Raw genomic sequence first — 25,766 nt, 5'->3', positions numbered from 1 at the left:
AAATTCAAACAAAAGAAAATTTTAATGGAGTATTTTTTCACTGCTGCTGCATTTAGGTACCAGTTTGCCACAAGAGCATCAGAGAAAACCTTTGTAATGGGGTTCAATTATTTCCCATGAATGGAGCTCCTGTTAATAATGATGCTGCTGCTTTGTAGATGTTCTGAAGAAGTGCATGTTTTACTTTCCACCTTCTTGCATTCAAATGGCTTGAATGTGTTTTCCTGGGTCCAGTTTTTGGCAGCAGTGACTAGATTAGCTTTCTCACACCAGATAAGAGCCATTTTGAAGCCTTTTCTTTGTTCTGTTTGTTGTCTTTAATAGCATACTGCTATTAACTGCTATTATGACTGTTGGACATCATTGGACTGAAGTTTGTGTTTACATAGTGAGTCACCAGGTGTCTGATAATCTAGTATCCCAACACAACTGCTTTTCTAGTGGCTAAATGCAGTTACCAGAAAATTGCCTGTGGAATATAATTATAGTTTTTATTTTCTTAAGGCAGAGTATGTTTGGAAAAACAGAGAGGTATGTTTGAGGTACACGAAAGTGATCTAGGAACAGGATCAGTTTTCAAAAAAAAGTATCTAAAATGTGCAGTTTCAGGACTGTACTTCAAATTCAGATGGAATAAGATGGCAGCTGTGAATGCAATTTCTGAAATATTTATTTTCTAGATATCTCACTATGAAAAAATATAATGAAATTAAGGTTGAAACTTGAGAGAGGAGAAGCTTTTCATCAGCATCTGGAGAGTGCAAAGTCATTTACTAGAAAAGAGGCTCATATACAGCTGCATTCTGCAGAGGACGAGCTGTGGGATGTAAAAAGCAAACTTTTGGAACTTCAAGGTAATAAAAACCCAAAAATCATAGACCAGAGGCTACATCAGTCCCAAGTCATGAAAGCAAGCAGAGATTGCACAAGGTTTTACGGTTACAGCCTTTTTTGAAAGTCTCTTATTTTCCCATATCTTACTCATCTGCTTCTGTAAGCTCCTAAGAGTTTAGAAAGCCCTTGCTGTCTTATATGAATTAAATATAACCTGCTAAACCTATCAATCCCTTTTTTTTCCTCTTGCTCCTCACCTTCTGTTCTTCCTTCCCTTGGTGTGTACAGAACTGTAATTAAGGTGTCCCTCTCCACTTCCTGCTTATCATTATGCCAGCAGTTCTTCCCTCTACATTTCAGGGGAAATAAAAAATAAAATCTAATCCTGTTTATTAGTTTACATTCTTTCCAAAAACTTTTTCTTTCTCCCCGAGAGCTCTCATTGTGCTGCTTTTTTCTTTCAACTTTTCAGGTATTTCTAGCTATTCATTGCTCATATCTGGCCTCTTCATGTCGTCCTTGGTTTTGTTTTTATACATATAACGTGTGTTATGATAGTAGTATGTGAAAAGGAGGGGGTTTACCTACATATTTTCCCCCCTATTAGTTTTGCATTCAGAAACTCCAATTTTCTTAATCCTTCTCAAACAGGGAGATATTTCTCACACTTAAAAGCTGGGGAGATGCATTTTTTGTTACCTAAGTAAGTCTAATACTCTTTAAATTTAGTACAGGAGATGTATTTGTGAACCTTTGGTGTTCACTGAAAAGACTGGAGCACTCCTGGACTTTGTAACCTTGCAAGGATGGAAGGAGATTCTGAAACTTGCAAGTGCACTTATACTGCCAGATTTTTTTAAAGATAATAAGAAATCTGCACTTTCATTCATTTGGAGAACACACATATTACAAAAATCTCGGTTGGTTTAAAATTCTCAGACTGTTTTTTGTTTGGTTGGGGTTTTTTGTTAGTTTTGTTTTGTTCTTTGTTGGGGTTTTTTCTCTGGTTTTGTTTTTATTGTGACACATGTCAAAGAAGCCAAATAGTCATGGTGTTGCTTCTCATTTCTTTTTCAGTTTTTAACTTACCGCTTCTTCTTCCTGGTCTCTTGGGGCCTTGCTCTCCTCGTGTGGTGTTTTTCATACAATATCAACTTAAATTCTTGGACAGAGCACCTCACTTGTGCCCTGTCTTTAGTATTTTCTCCAAACTGTTTTTCCACTGTTCTTCTTGAGGCTTGACTTCCTGGCATCTGACAGATGTTCCCCATCATTGTGTCCACTAATTCTCTGTGTTTTCCCACCATGTCTCTTCTGGTTGTTTCATCCTTCTCCAGCTAGGAAGAAATTTCAGAAGAATGGGATGAGTTTGAAGTAAAAATCTATTAGAAAGTGGTGATCACATAAATGTCAACATAGCTAGCTGTACTCAGCAACATTAAAAGCTAATACAAAATATTTTGACTGAGATTGTGAAATGAAGCAAAGTTCCTAGTAAAATTGCTTTTAGGAAAAGAACTTTTCCTTGGCATTGAAGCTTTCACAGAGAAGTAGATCCAGTATTTCCCTATCTTGGGGCAGTTGCTGGGCTGAAGATTTAAATCACTTGGGCAGCAGTAAATTTCCCCAGAAAAGCCAAGCCTTTGCTCATTAGCCCAACCTGCCTGAGGTTTTCCTAGAGTCTTTTTCACGCGGCAAGTATCTGTCTTTACCATTCCTAAAAATGAGCTTGAAATCAATTGATACAGACTAAAGTTTCAGGTAGATATTTGGAAACAAGCTAGCCAAGTGTTGCAGAAAAATGCAATTAAGTTCCCCATGCTGTAGAGGCCTCACTTGAAATTTCAAGTTGAATTTTTATTCCTGTCCAAAGGGAGAAGAGCTTTCATTTGTAGAAATCTCCAAAGCATTTCCATGTCCTTGTGTGAAAGATACTACAGGAACACAAAGTGTGGTTGCTTCTCTGTAATGAAACTGAAAGTGTTAATGTTCCAGTGTGTCACAGAATATCCCAATACACAGACAAACTTAGGTTCATTATACCTTTTTTTTTTTTTTTTTTTTTTTTGGTGACCAACAGGACTCAGTGACAAACACCAGCAGAAAGCAGCGGAGACTGAGAAAATGGTTCAAAGTGCTCAGAGGCAGTGGGAAGAGGAGAAACAAAGATTTGCAGTGGAGAGGGATAACATGCACAGAGTACACCTTGCTGAACTGGAATTCCTTTTCAAAGAAAAAACTGAAGCAGAAAAGGCTTGTCAGGTATGACATATGAAAAGATGGAAAGTTCCATGAGATGCTGGCTTTAAGTTTTTTGGTGCAAAGTGTGTGGTGGGTTGGAGTTTTCTGGTTTAAGGGGAAAAAAATTCCCCAAATAGCTAAATACTGCAGAATAGTCCTGAAGGTTACAGCTTTATGAAGTTACACTTAGTGTGTAACACTGGTTTGGGGCTTTGATGGAATGCGTTGTGGCTGTTTGGCATGGTAAACACCTAAGCCAAGTTATCAGTACACAGTGGTCAAGAGAGGAGCTTGTGGACAGGACTTAAGATCCTTCTTAAAACAAGCAGAAATAAAAGTCAGTTTTTATTCAAAGCTGATTCTTATAAAGGTAGGGCAGGATAGAGGCTGTGAAGAAGCCTGTTTTTAGATAGAGTTTTTTTTTTTAAGTTGCCAGCTGCAGCAGGGTAAGCTCTGAGTTCTGGCTAACAGTAGGTGGCTGAGTTGGTTTGAGGAGGCTCTGGAAGGGTATTGCCCTCTGTTCTGTACAGTGTTTTGTAGAAGCTGCCTTCAGAGAGTTTAATGCTGCAGCAAAAGATCAGCGTTGAAAAAGTACGCTATGCTCTGTCAAGTGATGTTTGTCCTCGAAAAAGGACAAAAGGAGCAGTGTATGGCTCAGGGCACTGTGTTCTCTGTCAGTTCCCTGGCAGTGTTCTCTGCCAGTGGTTGTAGAGGAAGGGGCTTTCTGGGTAGGTGTATTAAAGCTATGAAATTTTAGGAAATGTAATTGACATGAGTAGTCTAAGATTGCCATGAATACATCTAGCTCATTAAACAGGGCAGCATGAGCTGTAGGCTTTCAGAATCTTGACGGCTCTGAACTCAGAAGTCTTTCAGAACATTCAAAATTCTCTGAAAGGCAAATGTGATTCACTAACAGGTGCCAAACCCTAACCTGCCTTCAGCAGTAAAAATGTTCCGTTTTTCCCCTTTGCTTTTGTAGCTGCTCCTCTGCCCATCACCCTACATTTATGTCATGTATAGTTATAAAGTTCCGGGAAATAAAAAAATCTTACATCTGGACTTGACTGCATGGAAAGCTTAATTCATTTAAACTTGTCAGATAAACATCAGAAACATGTGGGTTTATAAATTATGACTTTGAATGCATTGCAGTCTTGTGTGTTGTGTATTTACAGGCCTGGTTGAAATCTCCTTTAGTTATTCTGAGCTATAAATGAAAGCTAAAGAGATTTAATTGTGGCCTCAATACGTGCAGAGAAGTGGGATTCTGAGCATGTAGGCAAATCCTGGCTGGGAAAACTGCACTTCACAAACTGTAATTCTGAACTTGGCTGGGAAAATGCTGAGGCAGGCATGGGAGTGGAGTCACAGAGCATTGAGACTTGTCTCTGGGACATGCAGGAAAAGTCACCCTCTGCTTTGTGGCAGATTCACGATGAGCTCTGTTGGGCGTATCCTGGCCTGGGATAGGAGGGGTTGGAGTTCGATGGGAAGGGCAATAGCATCACATTGTGGTTACACAGGAGAGCATATCCCTTCACCTTTTTTCCCTCAGAATACAGAGTTTTAAACAGTCATACGGCCTCCAAAAAGTTCCAAAAATCCTCAAAACTCTGAAATTCTGCAGCTCCTGCTGACTTGTTTAATGAGCTTGATACATTCATGACAATTTTAGTTTGCAAATGTTAATCACATTTCCCATATAAAAAGTTCTAACAGTTTTGGTAGTATTTTGCAGCAAACTATCTGTTAATCGTTTCACATTTCCCAATTCACTTTTGTTAATATCTGAAAGATAAACCTGAAAAAAAAACCATTTCTATATCTTTCCAGGTATAGTTCCATAGAAATTGTTAATTTTGGTTTATTTATTTACTTCTTTATTGATTTTGCATTCCAAAGGGAAGAAACCTGTCTTGCTGGACATGCAAAGCTAGAGGACTAGCTTAAATTTAGTCCAAATTCATATGGACTGTGGGGATTTTGTCGCAGTGATTTCACAGACCTACAGAGTCCAGTAATGTCAGTAATTCTTCCAACCTGTAGCTTAGTTCAATTTCTGTATGCAGAAATTGATGTGGGGATCAGCTTATTTTATTCTACTGAGGACTTCATATTTCATAAGTTTTTTAAGTAATTCAGTTTCTAGAAAGAAGAAAATCCTTTCCAGAATAGCAGAAATTAAAATGATTTAGTCTGTAGGGGTTACTGTTTTTAAAAACATCTGATTTGAAGTTTTAGCAATTAAAATCAGAACAAAAATGAACTTCTGTCCCCATGTGCCATTTCAACAAATGCACCCTTTTTCTATCTTTGCCACTGAGTTGGGAGACAGAAGAGATTGGAAGGGCTGTACTCTTAGGGAAAGATTTCCTGTGGAGATCAGGCTCTGATTTAGTGTTACCACAGAACGTCATGTTCACAGTGATTTTGGGGCCAATGGAGTTTTCTTGGTGGTGAGTTAAAAGCATGTCTGCTGTTGGGTAAACACTTCTGTTGACATGTGCTGGCGTCTTTGATTTTAAACTTCTAACATCTTCTGATGCGGCCACCACTCCTCTGTTGAACTCTCTACTGCAATACTTTATCTTAGTAAAAGTACCTCTTGATGTATTTATTTATTCAGTTACCTGTTTGTCTTTAGAAAACTAATGCTGCCCTGCAAAGCATGCTTGGGAATTTTAATGATATGGAGGTTGAGCACCACGGCTGCAGCAAGATGCTGAGGCTCCAGGCTGACCACCTGGATTTCAAGGATAAACAGCAGGAGAGACTCATCAAAGAACTGGAGGTAAAGCTTTCTGCCTGCTGCTGGGAGCCTCAGCAAACACTGGCACAACTGAGCAGTTTCATTTTTGAGGGGTGGAACCTCTGAGGAAGGCTTCGTGTGCCTTGTGTTTGATTAACAAAATGTGGAGCGTCAGTTTCGCAGGAAAGGTGCATTCACAGGTGAATACGGCGAGCCTGACCTGAGACTGGTGTCTGAACACCAGATGGGAAGATCTTGATGTCCCCGGGAAAGTGCTCTTAAGCAATGTGGAGGTATAGAGGGAGTATTTGTGCCAGATTTGTGACCTTTTTTTTTTTTTTTAAATACAAGCATGTTATGCAGATAGGTCTTTTGGGAGGAGGAAAAGCTTAAGCCTTTTGGCTGATGCTGTTGTGGAGTAGGTTTGGTAAGCTCTGTGCTGTGACTTTCTCTTTAATAGGTCTTCCACAGATCTCTGTTTCTCAGTTATTTCCTTTTGAGAATGTGTGAGATTATACAGACTTTAAATTTACTGCCAACAGCTTGTATTTCTATTTATTTATTTTCCAGTTAATATTTCCCTAACTGAAGTGCCTAGAGTCAGATTCAGTCACACACACTTGCTCTTTTGCTTTACCTGTACAAAATCAATGACCTCACCTATATCTGTGTAACTTCAGGTGTCTTAAATGACTTTTAATATTAATGTCTTTCTTTTGATCTTTGTTGTGTCACTTGAAGGCAGGAGTCATTTTGGAGTGTATTGTTCTTTTCAAATCAGTCATCAATCTTAAGTGAAAAGATATTTTTGGATAGAAAACAGTGTAGTTAAAATTGCATGTGAATTTCTATTATAGCAACTCTGTAGTTCCTGCTTTTGCTAAAAGCATTTTTTCAATTAAAATTCCATGCCCAGGCCTTTATATGAAGATAGGTATCTGTGAGTATAAAAAATGCAGCAAGAACATAATCCTACATCAATTTCTTTAGCTAAGCAAAAATTTTATTTTAATATTGTGGATATGTACTTGTTTTCTTTTATTTATTTATTGATACGAGTTTTCACAGTTTCAAAGTGCAAGTTGTTCAGATACCACAGGTTGGTTTATGGAGACCTAATAAACTGAACAATTAAAGTTGTCTTTGCATGATGTTATCTTTCTGGACTTCAATGTTTTCAAAATGTACTTTTAGGCAGCTACACTGAAAATAAAGGAACTGGAGGAAAACGCTGCGGCAGCAAGAGTAGCACATACAGAATGTAAATACACTACAGAAACCATGCAGGTAAACTTTTAATGAAATATTTGGTAGAAGTCTGCAGTAAAATAGAAGATGAACTTGTAAATGTACAATCTTCAAAAAATGCTAAGACTTCCTTGCTCCAGTAAAAACACTGAATAGATTTTTTTGCAATGAGTGTCAAATTGTAAAAGGTAATAGAAAAATATCTCCTGTTTTCAGGAGACTATCAAGTTAATAGAATAAATATTAAAATCAAATGTCTCATTTTTATGTTTGAGAATTCAAAGTAGTATTGAAACAGTGAGGGGAAAGGAAATGTTTCACAATAGTTAAACTGTTCAAATAGCCTGTCCTATATCTTTGCAATGGGTACTTGGATAATTTTGGGGATAGAGTGCATACATCCAACTTCTCTAGGTGGGAGATATTAATGCATCCTGAGACTGCAGTTCCAAATGTAATTATTCAGAGTACATTTCTGCTTCAAAGCTATTATATCTGCAGTTACCAGAGAAGTTGGAATACATGAAAAAAATGTAATATGTATGCCTGAATATGAAATTCTTGTGTTATTAAACTGTACCACACAGGGTTTGATCTATTAAAGCACTTAGGGTTTATTTTAAAAAAACAAGTGTGAAAAACCTGTAAGATGATTGCTGAGTGGTCTCATACTGACTACCAAAGCCTTCATACTGGACTTTTGAAAAACTAAATGAGAAAACAGAAGGGAATATCATCCTTTTTTTCTTGTTTTCTGAGGAACACAAACAAGCACTGCCACTTCTTCAGTCAGTTATTTTCTTATGACCTTCTCTAAGTAAAGGCTCTTAAATTTCTGAAGTGATGATTAAGTAGTGATGATTCAGTTTTCTTGATTGCTTCTCTACTTTTACAACATACAAAGGAGCTGTAAGGCTAACATTCCTTGAAGTCAGAGATTTATCTTTTATAGGTTAAGAACTGGCAAGGTTGTCTTCTTGTTCATGTACATGAACAAGCTCCACATGAGCTTAGTTCTGAGTGCAAGTGTAGCTTTTACTGTTAAGCCCATCCTTTCACAAGTCTACTGAAAAAAAAATAGAATTCCCCTGGAAAGCTTCAGTAATATAAACAATTGAAAACAGCAAAATCCAAATTCCATCAAAGGACAACAAAATGTGCTTTTGGTCAGCATATCTATTTCTCTCTGTTTTGAACTCTATGTATTAATATATTTTTACATGTGTTCAATGCTTTCTAATTCCATATAGAATTAATAGAAGACATTCTCCTGTAAAAAGCAGAACAGAACAGTGAACAGCACTGAAGACCATGAAAGTGTTTCCTAGTATCTTTTAACTGCTTTTTTATCATTTAGTAGTTGAGAATTCAAGAACTTGAAGATGCTTTGAATGAAGAGCAGCGTGGCAGGAGAGAAGTTGTTTCAGGGGTAGCAAGGAAAGATTTCAGAGAGTCAGAAAAGGCACATGAAAGAGGAAAAGAAGTGTAAGTTTCCTTTTGAAACCGTTTCAAAATGGCAGCAGACAGCTTGAGTACAACTCGTAGTTTACATTCCCTGCAATTTTCCGTCAGCAGAAAATCTAGTACAATGTGCCAAACCAAAGGAAAGGTTCAGAACCTGGCAGTCCATTAACAACAGGCCCATGTCAATAACCAAAGGTATAGGAAATAGGTACAGATAATAACTGGCCTGTTACAGACTATTTGCCAAACCAAAAATTTTCAAAATCATAGTTACGGTAGGTTCCAGCCCCCAGTGGTTCTTGGGGTGAGTGTAAGAAAACATAGCCAGCAAGTCTAGAAAAGATGGCTTTTCTGTATACATTCTATCAACATTCTATCTATATTCTCATTATGAAGACATTATTTTCCTCTTTTAGTGACTCAGTTGAATCTCCCAAGACTCCTGTCAAGAAGTTATGTATCATTTATAGTGGATAATCTTTGTTTTCAACTTTTGAATGGCTGTAGAAAGCTTTAAATGGTTAAAAAATACTGAAATGTGTGAGAGCCAAGGAAATCTCTTGGGATGTTTCCTGCCCAGCACAGTGTCTGTGTGGTAACAGTCTGCTGTGTTTGTGGTTACAGAGCTTGGGTGACCTCTCTTTCAGCCTAGAACTCTATGGGTCTGCATACACAGGTGTTTATGTTGACTTACTCACACAAGGAGTAGTAGAGAATGAAAGAAACTGGTTTTCCTACAAAAAAGGAAGCTTCCTGAGCAACTCATTCAAGATTCATGGTTACAGAGATGTTTTTTAGTAAGATACTTAAACCTTGAGCTGGAAAAGCCTTTGTCATCCTTTGCAAACATAAATTTTAAGCAAGCTTTTGGCTTTCCTGACACCATGCCTAAATACTCAGGCAATCTCTTAAAATTCTTCCTTGGATTCCTGTCTCTGATTCTATCTCCTTTATGCTGTTGTTTGGCCTTGCAGTTTCCTCATCAGCCGCCTGTTTAGTCATGCCAGGCTCTTGTTTTCCTGACTGACACAGTACAAGAACAGGTTAAAATTCTGGGTAGTCTGCTTTAAAAGTCATGCCAGAGTAGAGTCAGGCATGTGGAAACCTTAGGAGCGAGAACTGTACATGAAGTCAGGTTTGATGGTGCAAGATGTGATGTGGTCTCTCTGAGAGAGAGACCATGAGAACTGTTGTGTTGCTTAAAATAGGAAGAATTCTGTTTGTTATATGTAATTTTGAGGCCATATCCAAATATGAATCTACTGAATTGCATGGCTTGGTAACTGAAAACATAACCACTTGACAAGTCTTTCTGAGAAGGAATATAAATTTCTTCCTTCAGTTAAGAAAGGCAAGCAGCTTCAGAAGCCATGTGATGTGCTAACGTGGTATCTGCTATATCCGTTGATTATCCTTTAAAAGAATACAGTGCATTTGACAAAAGCAATGTTGGTTAAAGTATATTATTGTGGAAACTTTCCAGTTTACGAAGACAGCGTTCATCCTTAAGTGTGCAATGGAGAGATGAGGCTGAGGAAAGGAAGGAAGCTGAAGAATCCTCTAGGACATTAGTGGATGCTACAGCCAGCTTCACCCTGCATGAAGGCTCAATAGTAAGGAAAAAAACTCCATGGCACACATTGTTTAGGTGTTTTTAAACATACTGTCAAAATATTTACTGTGCTGAGGATTTGCTGCATTTGCTGTGCTGAGCTGTGGAAGAACTCTGCCATTCTCTTACCCTGTTTGTTGTCACGCTACCTTTTTAACAATTTATTACATGCATAAATGTAACCAGTGCTTGGAGAAGCTAATTTTTTAAGTCTGGGTAGGATGTACTGGCATTCCGAATTAAGAAGGCATTTTGTAGATATGGATTATGATTTCGTGTGAAGAATGTTCTGCCTTTCTACTGAACTTTGTTGTCAAGTTTCATTAGCTACCACTGTAAAAATGTTTATTTCTATTTCATACACCCTTTTCATTTTAGTGCAAGTATTTGACTGTAAAAATTGCTTGAAAATTGTTTCAAACTTTCAGGTGGAAAAGCAGAGCGGATTTCTTGTTGTGGTTTTGTTTTTTGCTTGTTTTGCTGTGGATTTGGCACATTGGATGTATTTAACTGGATTATTTTCTGAAAAGTTTCTCCTCTTATATAACCGCTTTGGGCCTTTCTACTGTCTTTACCCAGCTACGTCCTGAATAACAATTGTGCCATCTTTTCACATAGCAGCAGGGGCAAAGGAAAGTTCTTAGCATGCGTAGAAAATCTCTCCTTTCATTGTGTGCTAACATTTGCTCTGTTTCTACTCTTTGCAATATTAACTTTTGGTGGTGGTGGCTTGGAAACTTCTCCTCTTTCTCTCTCAGGGCTCTGAGCATGGGAGGTACCTGAGGTCTGTTCCCTGTTGACAGGAGCAGAGACCTGCATAAGAGAGTCATCAGATTTGTGGGTGTCTTTTGCTCAGCTGATGCAGTTAGTCCACACTTTGTCTTAGTGCTGTCCACTGCCCAGGCAGACCTGTAATTCATAAACTGAAGAAAAATAAAATCAGAACCTTCTTTTTCCTTTCTCTTTGGGAGAACAGCTTCTTCCATGCAAGTATTAGTGCGTTAAAAGGTATTTGCTGACCTAGTTAGCCTGAAAAAGTAATTTCATCAGGCACAAAAGGAATACATAGAGAGAAGAGCAACTGTCTGGCCTAACTACAGGCATTGATGATTGCTATTTATAACTACGAAACACAATTACAAGCTGAAAATGTTCTACTAGAAACCTTAAGTGCTTGCTAGTTGTTGCTGTGGTAAGAGTTTTCCTTTTTATCTGTATTCCTAAGTAAACTATATGTTTTACCTGACATGAATTCAGTACAAGATTTCATTCAGGATCAAGATTTCGGGTAATGGAAACAGAATTTAATGGTGTACTCAAAATTAATGTTATATTACTGAAAGGTTAAAAGTAACAGGATTGGCTCACTGTCATATTCACAGAGCTGGTTGTTTCAATTGATTTATTCAAAAGATTTCAAACCACAGGACTGTCCTGAGCAGAGGATAAAAATACGCATTTTTGGAAGAGTTGTGTTAGTAGTTCCCTTATGAGATTAAATATTAATTGCCTTGGTTGGCTTTGTATTTTTCCCAAAGGTGTTTGTATTTGTTTGGGAAGCAGGAGTGGTCACCTGTATGTGATTCTGTTTACTCCATTGAGACAGCTTTGATTTTGCTTCCCAAAATGAAAAAGCAGAAGACTGTAGCAGGAACTAAGTATAGATAACATTTAATATATTGCTGTTGGTCCTCGCTATATGCATGCCAAAATTGTGTGAAAATGTCAGTGTGTTCTCTTCCCTTCGTTTTCCCTTCCTGCTCTCCTGGCCTATACAGTATTTTTTCATCTTTTATACCACTTTTATGTTCCCTGAATATGTTCTTTCCACTCTAGTCTGAGAATCTTATCTTGATCTCTGACTGTACTGTTACGGTTGTTTACATACTTTGTCCTCATGGCATTTCAGAAACAGCTTTCTATTAGCTTAACCAAAGTTTCTAAGTCACTTGTATGCACTAAAATTATGAAGAATTGAATTTTTACTGCATTCTTATTTATTTATAACCTGAATCAATTTATTATGCCACTGATTAAAATCACTGTAAAGAAATGAGGCATGGCTTGTGGAGTGTGACTGATGGAGCTGTAGGCCTATTTTGGCCAGCTATTTAATCATATATAATCCATGCAAAACAAATTTTTAGAGGAATTCAGAGTGTGTTGTGCTGCCCAGCCAACTGGACAGTTTTCTGTGTGCTGTGCAGCTGTGTGGGGGCACACTTTGAATGCACATCAGAGTATTAACAAAGGAGAATGAATTGCATCCACTAAGAGCACAGAAATTTTTATCTGTGTCAGGTCAATGTTGTGGCCCCCACTGGACTGGGATTTATTCACATACTTTATAGGCATACTGTGTCTAATTAGATACATTTGGTCAAATCTCTTTTCTTACTCTGCTGTAAGATTATGCAATATTATGGCTGCAATTATTAGAAATGAACTGAGGAATTTTGGAAAGCTGTGAGAATGAACTCTGAGGCCTTGTTCTCAGGTGCATGCAGCACTGCTACTGCACATGTGATGCATCTCTTTTGATTTGAACATTGCCCAGCTACAGCAACGAATTCTTCTTTGTGCTTCAGAGGGAGCTGTCCATCCTCCTAGACTTATAGCAGAGCATGGCAAACACCCATGTGCTTGCCAAACATTCAGAGGTCGCCCTGGAAGAGTTACCTTGGACAGGGCTTTGTGCCCTCTTGCATGAGAATGTTGAAGCCCTGATCTTGAACTTCCACAAGGCTAAGGAGAGGGTGTCCCCAGGCATCAGCTGCCTCTGCAGAGCTCAGTGACGTTTGTGCACACTGCAGTCTCATTAAAAAGGAGAAAAAGGAGTGATATTCATCCCCCCAAGAGGATTTGGACATTAACAAATGAACACCATTAATTATGGCTGGTCCACTGCTCAGCTTGATGCTGTTGCTGTGAGCATGTAGATGTGACTGAAGTGTGCATCAAGTCTCTCAGCTCCACTTTCTGTGCAAGACATTCTGAAAGGACTGTCTGATACCAGCCACAGGGACCTAATTAAGAGATAATAAATTCATCTTACTAATGAAGAAATTCACAGAATGTAGTCATTTACAGTCATAAAGCAAGTCTTTGTTTTACCGTAATCCATAGCAAAATACACTTTCTCCAGGAATACCATCTTTAAATTATGTGTTTATGATTCAGATGTGCTATTTGAAAGAATGCCAGTGTGGGATTTTCTGTTTAATTGCAACTTTTGGATTATGACATTTTTATTCAGAAACACAATAGAAATACCTATTCTAAAACATGTCAGTATTTGTGTGAAGGAGGAGCTGTACTTTTCTGAGTGATATGAATGCAAGTGAGCTTATGTGGCCTTTCTTGCCAGAAAACCTTGTGGTTTTAGGAAAAATAAAACCCTTTTAAAATAGGTCAGCTGGGTCCAGAGATTAAGCTGAGAGTAGCTAAGCCACTCTTCAGGGTTTGACTTTGTTTTCTGGTTTATTTCCCTTTTGAAGTAGAAGAGGAAAGGGAGAAGGAAAGACAGGGGAAGGGAAGGAGATGGATATTGTTGGCAGTGTTTGTGGGGTTTGTGTCTTCCTATTTCTTGCTTTTTAATTAAGCCTTGTTACTGAGACTGCTTGTGAGGTCTCTAGGGCTCTTCTCATGTACTTAGCAGCTTTTCTGGGATTTTAGACTGTGTTGCACAAAATCTTTTTTCCTACAGCTCAGCGTGATCTATCTGGAAGTGTCTTGCTGATGTTTTCTAGTAACAAAGTGCAGGTGTGTGTGCATTTGGAGATCATTGTTGGCTTGGTTCATGCCTCCATTTAATTTGCATGGGAGGTGAAGTGTTAAACCACAAGAGTGAATCCCTTCATTCTTGTTGAAAACGCATCATAAACTCATGAGCTATTTGTAAGGAAAACATTCTCTATGCTAGAATTCCCTGGAATTGTTTAAAAACATAATAATAATCTGGAAAGTCTTGGCTTTTCAACAACAACAAAAAAAAAAAAAACCAAAAAAAAAAAACCAACAAACCAAAAACCAAACAAAAAACCCAAATAAAACAAAAAATTACATGCTGTTTTATAATTGTTGTTTGCAATCATCACAAATTTCTAAAGGATATACTTGTATTCCTAATTTACTAATGGACTAAAATTTAATACAATTGTTTAAAAAAATAGTTTAAAGTGTCTGGCTCAGGTTTCCTACAAAGAGCGTGACAAATATCTACAAGGTGGTAAAAGGACGGCAGAACCAAAACCAAATAAAATCTTTTGTTTCAAAATATATTTCAGTTTTGTTTGGAGAACCAAGTAATTCATCTGCTATGAAAGGGTTTTGCTTAGTTTTAATGAAAATTTTGAAGAAATTACAGTTTAGATTTTATTCTGGAATAGTCTGTGCTTGACTCAAAGTGAAAAGGTAAACAATTTCTTTTTAAATGCTTGTCACACAGATATCTCACCTAGAATATATTTGCAAGCACAAGGCTGACACTCTGAAGGAACTTCAGCAGAAGCAGGAGGATGCTTTTGAGAAAATGTCTGAGCAGTCAAAAGCACAGGAACATTGCTGGCAGAAAGAAAAGCAGTATCTCGAAGAGCAGTACTCAAATATCCTTGCAGAAGTTCATGAAAGAGCACAGGTATGGTGCTGGGGACTTCTAATTTTTTTTTTCTTGTACCATTTAATGGATTCTTTCAGTAGTTTAACACCCTTAGCATTTTAAGGTCATTTGGGAATGTCAGTATATTTTTAAAGTAAAAAAACCCCAAACAGCAAACCAACCCATCACTGTGCTAATATTAACATCATTTAAAATTAGGCTTGAGGGCGCATAGGACTTTTATTGTGAGTCCAGCTCCAAGCTGCCTTTGGAGAAAGTAATCTTGAAGTGGTCCTGGTCATCTCTTCCATTTCCTCGACTGCTTCGCTGAAAGATTCCTTTGTTTTCATTTGAAAAACCCTTAGAGTGGGGATTTAGATGGCAGGGGCCCCTGTGATCTGTAGGAGGAATAAGAGAAGTACAAACAGTCAGAGAAACAACAGCAGCATGAAACCAGCCCTACAGCCAATCAATTTCTCTGAAGTATTCTGTCTCCAATGACTGGTGACAAGTCAGGAGTCTAAAGGGAATCTAGGAAGCCCTCTGTTCTGATCAGTTTGGCCAGACTAGCACACACAACTTCCTGCTTCATCTCAAGCAGCCTGTTCTCCTGCTCCTTCTGTAACTCTGCCAGGAAATATTCCCCTTGTGCCAGCAGCTGCTGTGCCTCCAGACGCTGCCCTTCCGACTCCGGGTGAGGGGAGGAAGACACTTCCACATGAAGTGCCAGCCAAGCTCCCCAAATAATCAGTGGAAGCTTCATGCCTCGCACCACCCCCCAGCTGAAAAGTGCCCTTCAGTAGTGACTTTTTGCCCTCCAGCAATGCTGTGCTAAGCAGAAATTGAAAAGCAGGGTCAGGAGGTGGGAGAAAAGGAGATGCCACCTTCCCTTCCTGCTCTGATGGCTGCCTGATTCCCGGCCCCTCTCCCCTCAGGATTTCTACCTGTTCTCAGAGGTTCAGTTCTCCAAGTGCTGAAGTGGTCCTTGCCATCTCCTTTGCTTCCTGCATGACTTTGCTGCAGGGATGACAGCAATCAGGCTGTCAGAAGAGGCTTAAGAGAGGCTCCGCTGACTGGAGAAATGGATGCTGCCCAAAGGGAAAAAGGAACAAACCAAACCAAATTAAAAGAGACAAAGGGAAAAGGAACCATTATTTTCCAAACTGAGATCCTAACAGGGTCAAGCTGGATTCCTCTAGCCTCCAGAAATACACAAACATAGGACTGAAGGCACTATCAGCACGTGCGCCTTCATGTCCAGGATGCTGCTAGCACAGGCAAACATGGCCCAGAACTGCACTAGTCCATTCCTCAAGGTGTCATCACTTGCTGGGATTTTTGTCCTGACAGCACTGTGGGATTGCTGCTTGCTGTCCAGAGGTTTTGTTCCTTTCAGGAAAATCAACGGACTTATTCCAGCTCCTCTTTTCTACAGACATGCGCTATTTGAGTGCCCAAAAGAGATGTGAGGCATTGGGCAATCCTCAAGAGACTCCCAAGACCTCTGAAAAATATTGATCCCACATGGTGTTCTCAGGACCGCTGGACATGCAGGTTTTCAGCAGCAAGCCAAGAGCAAGGACACAAGCAGCAGGGTGCAGATGTGCTGAGCTCTGGCTTGCAGGAAGAGCAGTGTCTGCCTTGCCATGCCCCCCTCTCCTGTGCTGGCTGGCATCTTCCTTCTCAGCAGGAACAGCCAAGGAAGTGGCCTGGTCACCAGCTGCTTGTCTGCCACAAAACCTGGCAGCAAAGCCACAGCAATTCTCATCTACTCGACCGGGCCAGGCAGCACATGGGGCTGGCACAACTCCTGCTCAGTTGTCCCCATCTGGCTGGCAGAAACCTCTAAGAGTGGGGCAGGGGGGACAAGCTGAGTGCCCTCGGATGCTCACCGTGAGCTCCCCCACAGCCCCTGCCTTCCCACAGACCAATCTAGAACCGCTTGGCAGGGACTGCTTTTGTTGTGTTCTTCAAGCCCCCGTCCCTGGCATTGCAATGCTTCAGTTCCTTTGCTACCAGGTAAACCTGAATACACCACCCGAGAACAAAAGAGGGACACAGAAAAGACCAGAAGGTGGAAGCTCTCCTCTGAGGAACAGCTGTGAGAGTTGTGCTTATTTAGCTTGGAGAAGAGCAAGCCCCAAGGAGACTTTTCAATATTTGTCAGGCCTTCTAAGAAAGATGGGGACAAATATTTTAGTAGGGCCAATTGTAAGAGGACAAGTGTGAATGGTTTTAAGCTACAAGACACTCGATTGGCTCTAAGGAAGAAACTGTTTAGAAGGACAGTGCTGAGACACTGGCACAGGCTGTCCAGAGAGCTGGGAGGAGCCCCAAGCCCGGCAACATTCAAGGTCAGTTTGGATGGAACTCTGAGCAATCTGATCCGCTTAAAGATGTCTTTGCCAGTGCCTGGGGTTTTGGACTAGATGACCTTCACTGGTCCCTTCTAATCTCAACCAGTCTTGGATCCTACTTGCTTTCCATTGGAAAAGCACCCAGAGTGGATATTACTATGTGAGGGGGGCCCATCTGAAGCCCTGGAGTTTGGCCGAGGAACAAACCCTGACAGGGAACAGCAGTTTGGGTAGCAGCCCCTTTGCCTTGTACCTGCAGAAGTTCCTTGGCAGAGCCTCGCCTGTCCACATCCATCTGCAGGCAGCAGCCCAGAAATTTACGCAAGCCAGAGGGCAGCCTGAGCTTGTGCAGATGCAGTACCCCTTGCGTGCCTATCAGGTAGTTAGCCTGAAGCAAAAGGAAACATGAGACTCTGTGTGGTTCTTCCATATCCTTCAGTGCTCACCTAGACCCCATCTTTCAAGCTCCAGTCTGCAGTGGCAATTTCTTGCCTAGCAGATGGTTAGAGATGAGCCTTCTCTCCCAAAGGGGAAAAGGCTCCAGTGCAGCCCGAGCTATTCCAAGCTGCAACAGGTCTTGCCTTGACAGCTGATGTGAGCCCCAGGGACGTTTTTAGAAGCGGGCCTTGGTGGAAGCACTTTAGGCTCTGGGCATGGGATTTTGTCTAATGGACACGGACGAGAAGGACCCCACTCTCTGAGCGTATTTGCACCTTACCCTGACCCTGGTTTCCCGAATATAAGGAGCCTCTCCTTTGGCTATTTCTATTCCCATGATGCCAAGGGACCAGGTGTCCGCTTTGGGACCGTATGGCTCACTTCTCACCACCTTGGGTGCCATCCAGCAAGTGGTCCCGACCATCAACCTCCATTTACTCTGCTCAGGGCTGAGCACAGCACAGAGGCCAAAATTAGCTGAGGAGAAAAACAAACACTGCTTCAAGTAGGAAACCAAGGAACAGGCTTCCTCAGTCTACGTCTCAGAACACAGTGCTGAATCGAGCTGGAAAAGCAGCTGGGCTCTCATTCCTTTAGGGCTACAGCCAAGGACATGGGCAATTGTCCACTTAGCAACCCCCCACCACGATTCCCACCCTGGCTTTTCCTCAGTCACCGGCACGTTTACGCTGTAACGCTCTCCCTTTGGAAGCAACACACACACAAACCAAAGTTACTTTTGCTACCTGGTTGCTCTCTAGATCACTCAGCACCTTACAGCTGCGCCCTGGCCTTGCAGAGTGCTTCCTGCCCTCTCACCAGCACCACTGCTGGGCACCCGGCAGCCGCTCCAAAGCAGCCCCACACTGCATCCCCGGAGCGCTGCGCCTGACCAAGAATACCCACCCAGCTTGACGGAGCCATCCCTGCCCAGAAGGATGTTGTCACTTTTGATGTCTCTGAGGATCACCTGGTTGGCATGAAGGAAAGCCATGATTTGCAGGCACTGGGAGAGAAAAAAGAAACAGGAGGCCAAAAGTGAACCTGATCTGATTTCCTCACACACAAAAGGAGACTGCTCCTGAAGATAGTCTCTCTTTGGCCTTGCCACTGGTTTAAAACTTGGACACCAGCTCCTTTGCGCTTACAGGCAGAGAAGGCAATGCAGAGAGGTTTTGGACAAAGGCTTGGAGAGGCAAAGTGCAGAACAGAAAATTAAAATGAAAATGAGACAGAGAGTTCAACAACTGGTATAGAAGAATAAAGAACAGACTATAGTGAGGGCAGGGACACTGGCAGGCAGTTCATTCCAGATGCTCTTTCTTCTCCAAAGCATAAAAGCAACACAGAAAGAAAGCTCTGAACATGCAATCACTCACTTAGCAGCGCTTCCGAAGGGTGAGCCTGTCCAAGCCATCCCAAGCACAAGCAGGACCCCTTACCTCCCGACACACTGTTGCTATGTGTCCTACAGCCATCCTTTTCATCCTGACCACAGCAGCTAAGGAGCCTCCGTCCATATACTCCAACACCACCAGGACATCTGCATTCACAAGGTAGCTGCAAGATGAAAGAGCTGAATGTGCATGGAGCTGAATGTGCACAGCTGAACTGCCGTATGAAGAAAAGACTACAGCTGAGTTTTGTTTCCAGGTCAGTGGTAAATGAAGACGGAATCAAACGAAGACACACTCCACCTAGGCTATGCAGTGCTTGCCATCTGTGCTGTCTAAGTGAGGAAGGCACATCCGCAGAAAAGGAGATGGCTTAGGTGGCAAGCAGGGGAAAACGGCAGTTTTGTGACGGCAAAGATTAATCTGGAAGCGGACACGTCCCAGCAGCTGCTTCATCACCTCATCACCTTCATACCCAAATTGCACCATTAAGTCCAGCAGCAAGGAGGCACCGTCTTCACAGCGTTTACTCAGGGCACGTGGGTGTGCAGCACTGCCAACACCCTTTGGAAAACCTTGCAGAAAGGACAGTCACAAACAGGAAAAACCATTTCAAACCTGGCAAATTATATCTCTCCTAGCCTAGTCTTTTGGCATGCAAGGCAATGGAAAATAGTGGGAACAGTGCAAGGGAAATCCTTTCTGTGATGCTTTCTCGGCTCTTCTCCTCCGACACTAGGAAAAAAATCACACCCCAAAACAGCAAAACAACATACAGCAAGTGAACATACATGCTGCTGGCTTGGTAAGAGAGCCGGGTTTCTGAGATCAATCTTCAAGCTATTTCTGCCAGGAAGCAATCATGGGGACAAAATACAATCTCCTCCCATGCCTTGTACAGGAGTCGATTGATGTTAATTGAAAGATCCATTTGTGCCAGAATACTTACCTTTCTAGGTAGGTGACAATAACGGGGTTCTTATTTTCATTCATGACCAGGATTTCCTTCAACACATCCTTCCAGCCCTGGTGCTGGAGATTAAGTTGCTCGATGGTCACCTACAATGACATTGAAAGCCATTAGGAGCGGACATTACGAGAGCCTCTTTCTCTGTGCACTCACGGGCCTGGGTGCCTTGTCACCTCGGTAGAAACGGACACTAAACCATCAACCACAAAGCCCTAACAGCACTCTCTGCACCTGCACACTTCTCCGACAGACTTTGTTTATCACTACTATTATCATTTACACATGTTTTGCAAGCCAAAAGTAACTTTGCTCCTGTGAAGATAAATTGAAACCACTGCAAATACATTAGCATTCCTAGGGGCTTTGACCAGCCTTTCGGAGATGCCTTCCATTCTTGATTGGGTGCCAAACTAAACACACACATACATGACGGGGAACATGCTGTCCAAAAAAGAACTCCAAGGTGACTCCAAGAAAAGTTGCAATCCTAGCACATCCTAACTTCTTCAGTTTGGGTTTTGCAACTCTGAAGAACATTCTCGAACATGGTTTAAGGTGACTCCAAGAAAAGTTGCAATCCTAGCACATCCTAATTTCTTCAGTTTCGGTTTTGCAACTCTGAAGAACATTCTCAAACATGGTTTACACCGAGTAATTATTGTAATTTGTAATTATTTAGTGGGTTTAAAAATGAATAACCCTTTAGGTGGTACCCTATGGATGTGCTGCAGGTCATAAGCAGGACTTTGGGCTTTCAGATGCCTCCTCAACCTCCCTCCAAGTGCAGTTCCTGAGCGCAGCACTGCAGCTGGATAAGGAACTACCAGAAAGATGGAGTTGTACATGCTGAGAGCCAAAAACGAGAATTAAGGACTATGAATTTATAGCCCCAAAGAGCAGCAGCAGGACTCTCCAAGAAACCATGTCTTCAACACAGGATCAACACAAGGTTGTATTATTTAAGGCTCTTCATCAATTTCTTCTCATTGGTGTGTGTGTGTGTGTGTGTGTGTGTGTGTGTGTGTGTGTGTGTGAACTAAGTTCCCTAGGACTGAAAGGCAAAACTGTGCTCCAGACAAGATCTCTCCTTCTTTAGGTCTCGCATTTTTATTTTCAAACTGAACCACGTGATGGAAAACAATGGGAAATCCTATCTGTGTCTGAACCTGGGCTGAAGAGGAATTGGGCTGGAATGACGGCTCTTGCCATCAGCTAAGCTATGCATATTTATCCAGTAAGTCCAAGCCAGCGCGTCCTTCTCTGAAAGACACCACCGCCATCCTTGCATCCATTCAGGTAGGGAGGGAGGACAAAGTCTGTCCAAAATGCATTTTGCAGCCTGCCTCTGGACAGGCTGCTTCTGTGGGACAGCCTTTGCAGCAAGTCAGGCAGCCCAAAGCTTTGGCCATGGATCACATCACAAGGGAAAGCACTCAAAAGCTGCAAAATCTGCTTGGGCTGTTGGCACTTACCGCTCGTCCTGTGGCAGCGTTGAAGGCCTTGTAAACGGTTCCAAACCCCCTAGAAACAGTACAGTGGCAAGAACAGAGGAGTTGGTCAGTGCTGAGAAGCAAAAGGCAGCCCAGGCAGGAGCTCTCTGCTGCCTGCAGTGTCTCTAAAACACCGGGGGTTGTCTACTCTTCAGCCAATGGCACAGCAGTCCAGCAGCCCTCTGCCATGCAGAGTGTCCAAGGGAAAAGCTGGGTGGAACAGGAAGAAAAAGGGCTGCTACAAATCTCAAGTATACACACTAGGTTATGCATGTGGGGATTTTCTTCGCCTTTCCCTTCTTGTGTCTGCGCCTGTGGCGTGCCTTTTCAGGCAATGAAACATACAGTCCTGCTGGGCCTTCTCACCGCTCTCTTTTCATCTTACCTGCCAAACTCAGGCAACACCACACAGCCTTTCTTATTTTCCTGACCACTGAATGTTGTTTTCAGCAAAATACTACTAAGAAATGCTACTGAGAGCTGGTATCTGACAGCTATCAGGTGGGACGCTACTCTCTCAGGTTTTTCTTCCTTCACGAGTGTGGCCAAATTACTTTGTATCATACAAAACCATGTCTCCTGGGAAAATAGGAAAACTGGTGCCACATGTTTGAGGGCTTGCAGGAGGGCTTGCAGGTCCTGCCCCTTGAGGCAAGCAAGACGTTGTCAGCATCCAGTTATGTTTCATGATGCCTTGTACTGCCTCCGCACTGAGACAGGGACAATCTAAAGCCAGGGTCTGAAGATGCTTGCAGCTTGCCTGACTTCCCATGTGATAATGCAGCACCAAAATACCTGGCCCATGGTTCTGTAGAAGTAAGCGTGGCTGCACTTATCCACAGCCAATATGTTTCCATCCAGTGTACTTCTTCTCTGGATCTCCCACTCTCACCACACGCCCTGAAAGAAACAAAATGCAAGAAGCAAACTTCAAAACAGAGATCCTGACTTCTGGAAGATCTGAAACCAAGCTGTACTCTCTGGGGCTCTGAGCAATTTACGGTCGCTTGGCTAACAATAACATCAACAAGAACAACAACAGCAGACCCAGCAAGACAGGCAGCTCTGTAGCACACCTGGCCTGCACAGAGCCTGCTTCTCCACACTCCTTTGAAGGGTTGCCTTGAGGGGAAACTAAGTCTATGGGAAAACCATCAGAGCAGGCAGAGACCAGAAAAGAACAGTGTCAGGGTCCGCAAATGCATGCAGGGTCCCTGATAGGTTCTTTTTGGAGATCTCAAAGCACAAAAGACACAGCAGGGGACACAACACTTTGCTTAAACAAAAATGCACTTTTATTTAGTGCCAACAACTGCAATAGTGGGAGAGAAATAAAGAGATAGAGTAAAAGATAGAGAAAGAGGGGAAGGAGATTAGAGCTACCAGTCTGAAGAGACGAGGCCCTCAGAGCTTGATGAGATGCTCATAGGCTGTCGTCTCCAGGTGGGGTCCAGACAAAGTCCTCAAAACTCCTTGAGTCTTTTATAAGGTTCCTCAAAGCGGGTGGCATCTGGCCAAAGCGGCAGCTCTCCTGGCTACATAGTGGGTGTGGACTCGTTGTTTTGGGAACCAGTTATAACAGTCCCGTCGGTGCAGGACCAAGAGTACAGGACTGAAGGTACAGGACGAACTGATTAAGGCTCAGTCCACCATGACCAGTCCATTGTTTTCGCGCTGAGTTCCCATGGCATTGCATAACAGTCCGTAAGGCTTGGCAGACTTTCCACCTCAGCCAGGCTAGAGCTACTTTCAGGGTCTAGGGTCTCAGGCCTTGGAGAAAGTCGTGAGGCAAGCATGAGGGATTTTCGGAGAGACCCTGAAACAGATAGCTCCAGAAACGCGTCTTCTGCTTCTCTAGTCGTCTCTATCTTAGCAAAAAGCTTTCCCACTCCATTTGGCAAGGGGAGAGTGGACCTGCACTGCACACTAACCGCGGTTTGCAAAGAAAGAGGATTTGCTGCACATTCCAAGGACACAGCTCTTTCCGAGGCAATCTGCAACCTGCTGTCAGATGGAAGTGCTCTCTGCCCTCTCCTGCCCAGCTCTAGGTACTAGCGGGCACTTTCCAGCCTGGCCGAGGCAAACAACCTCGAGAGATGTCACAGAGCATAAGTGGAGCACAGATACTCAAAAGCAGCAAAGCTGAAGAGCCTGGCTCAGCTTCACTAGTGTGCAATTGACTGACTGCGAAAAACAAAGCAGCAGAGCACCGGGCTTCTGGGCGCTGTGAAGGCAATTGCCAACACCAGGCAGCTGCTCCTTCCCAAGCACAGGCAGCTGCCTATGTTCTTGCTTGTCGACAAACTCACCGCTGCCCTTCTTTTCAGCAGCTGCCACCGTCTTCTGTGCATCTCGGAGCCTCTGGCGACGAGCAAGGCTTGCCAAGGTGGGACGCATCAGGACCAAGTCAAAACCCAGGCAAGTTGTCCTGGAACGCTTTCCATTCGCTTGCCGAGAGTGAATTCAAGAGGCAGGAGAGCGGCAGCCACCGTCCTCCAGCAGTCGGAAGGCTTCGCACACAAGCCCGCTTCTTTGCGGCTCCTTTCTTCACGTATTCCTAACTGAGATCAGTAAGCTGTGCTGGCCTCTATTCTTTCCCTTGGAAAATGGCCCGTCTTTGTCTCCAGGGGCTTGTGGCTTGAGTGGCCAGAAGCCTCCAAAATATCCAAACGATTAAAGATGTGTCCCAGACACAACCCTCCCCCACTTCAAATTTTTGCTGCCCTTACAGTCCCAAGGGAACCCTACAAACTGACATCAGGAACCTGGACTGGCCCCTTTTCTTTCCAAGGAATAAATGGTCGGCGTTTGTCTCCAGGGGCCTGTGGCCTTGAGTGGCCAGACGCCTCCAAAAATCCAAACGATTAAAGATATGTCCCAGACCTAACCTGCCCCCACCTCAAATCTGTGCTGCCCTGAGAGTCCCAAGGGAACCCTTTAAACTGACATACGAAACCTGGGCTGGCCCCTCTTCTTTCTAAGAATAAATGGCTGGTCTTTGTCTCCAGGGGCCTGTGTCCCTTAGAGGCCGTACGCCTCCAAAATATCCAAACTATTAAGCATATGTCCCAGACCCAGCCTGCACCCAACGTTAACCTGTGCTGCCCTGACAGTCCCAGGGAACCCTACAAACTGACATCAGAAACCTGGGCCTGTGGCCACTTTTCATTCCAAGAAAAAAATGGCCGGTAATTTTCTCCAGGGGCCTGTGGCCTTGAGTGGCCAGACGCCTCCAAAATATCCAAACGATTAAAGATATGTCCCAGACCCAACCTGTCCCCCACCTCAAACCTGTGCTGCCCTGACAGTCCCAAGGGAACCCTACAAACTGACATCAGCAACCAGGGCTGGCCCCTTTTCTTTCCAAGAAAAAATGGCCGGTGTTTGTCTCCAGGGGCCTGTGGCCCTGAGTAGCCGGATGCCTCCAAAAAATGCAAACGATTAAAGATATGTCCCAGACCCAATATGCCCCCACCTCTAACCTGTGCTGCCCTGACAGTCCCAAGGGAACCCTCTAAACAGACATCAGGGACCTGGGCTGTCAACCTTTGCTTCACAGGGAAAAGGGCTGGTCTTTCTCTCCAGGGGCCAGTGGCCTTGAGTGGCCAACCTCTTATAAACGCCAATCACTTGTTTCAAAAATTTAGAAAAGTTTAATAAAAATAAAATGGTTATAAAAATAATACAAATGTAGCAATAAAGGTTACACAATTAGAGTTAGGACAATTTCAGCAATAACAATAACAGCAAAGAGTTACAGCCCGGGCTGGGTACCTCTTTCTGGACAAAAGTGAGCCAGGAAAAGGACCCCGTTAAAAGAAAATTTGCTCCTTAAGAAGGGTAATCTGTTGCATATACAAAACACTTTATGAATATGCATATATTTTATTTAAAACAAGAAATCCATCTGGTACTTGTCAAGAAATTTTCTGTAATCCCCAGGCGCCTTCCAGTCTTAGTCCAGCTTGAAGAAGTTCGTTTCTGTTGTTAAGGAAAACCATAAACTCCTCTCCTCTGGAAAATTTATGGGTTTCTGTAATTGTTACCCCTGTGCAAAGAATTTTTTGATTATCTTCTCCTTTTCTTGAGCTAATTAAAAGAATACCTTACACACATAATTTCTATTTTAACTACTAAAACTTAATTTTAATTACAAAACTACATTTACTATATTATTAAAATGTTAATACAACATAACTTTCCAACCTAGCATAATACATATAGTAAATATCTGCGTAGAGCCATATAATATGCATTTTTCATACGGCCGCCTCCAAAAAATCCAAACAATTAAAGATATGTCCCAGACCCAACCTGCCCTCACCTCATATTTGTGCTGCCCTGACAGTCCCAAGGGAACCCTACAAAC

General features: G+C 42.4%; 1 protein-coding gene and 2 long non-coding RNA genes across 4 annotated transcripts; 2 read left to right on the top strand and 1 right to left on the bottom strand.

Moving 5' to 3' along the window:
- The first annotated feature begins 656 nt into the window (after positions 1–656).
- Positions 657–5,745, top strand: LOC137464805 (uncharacterized). The gene is made up of 3 exons (XR_010994434.1): positions 657–854; positions 2,915–3,096; positions 5,723–5,745. It is a non-coding gene; the product is annotated as an uncharacterized lncRNA (long non-coding RNA).
- Positions 5,746–5,850: 105 nt separating this feature from the next.
- On the top strand, positions 5,851–14,809 carry LOC137464804 (uncharacterized). Of its 2 annotated transcripts, XR_010994433.1 has the most exons (4): positions 5,851–5,869; positions 7,022–7,114; positions 12,740–12,907; positions 14,599–14,809. It is a non-coding gene; the product is annotated as an uncharacterized lncRNA (long non-coding RNA). The 2 variants fall into 2 exon arrangements; XR_010994432.1 differs by lacking the exon at positions 5,851–5,869 and having other exon boundaries at positions 6,966–7,114.
- A 540-nt stretch (positions 14,810–15,349) lies between these two features.
- On the bottom strand, positions 15,350–21,526 carry LOC137464422 (serine/threonine-protein kinase PAK 3-like). Its single transcript, XM_068175753.1, has 7 exons — positions 21,380–21,526; positions 19,887–19,996; positions 18,986–19,103; positions 18,450–18,549; positions 17,824–18,020; positions 17,359–17,493; positions 15,350–15,836 (listed from the first exon to the last, which is right to left on the bottom strand). Exons 2-7 carry the CDS (start codon positions 19,928–19,930, stop codon positions 15,792–15,794), a joined length of 639 nt encoding a protein of 212 aa, XP_068031854.1. The 5' UTR covers positions 19,931–19,996; positions 21,380–21,526; the 3' UTR covers positions 15,350–15,791.
- Positions 21,527–25,766: the final 4,240 nt, after the last annotated feature.

The sequence above is a fragment of the Anomalospiza imberbis genome, chromosome Z, assembly GCF_031753505.1.
Source record: "Anomalospiza imberbis isolate Cuckoo-Finch-1a 21T00152 chromosome Z, ASM3175350v1, whole genome shotgun sequence".
NCBI classification, from domain to species: domain Eukaryota; kingdom Metazoa; phylum Chordata; class Aves; order Passeriformes; family Viduidae; genus Anomalospiza; species Anomalospiza imberbis.
This window is presented reverse-complemented; position numbering and strand designations above follow the sequence as displayed.

Coding starts and splice junctions, on each gene's coding strand:
- LOC137464422 (XM_068175753.1), bottom strand. CDS start 19,930: ATGAATGAAAATAAGAACCCCGTTATTGTCACCTACCTAGAAAG. Junction 18,550..18,985: donor TAGCAACAGTGTGTCGGGAG/GTAAGGGGTCCT, acceptor TTTCTCTCCCAG/TGCCTGCAAATCATGGCTTT. Junction 15,837..17,358: donor CTGCCAAGGAACTTCTGCAG/GTACAAGGCAAA, acceptor CCCTTTGGGCAG/CATCCATTTCTCCAGTCAGC.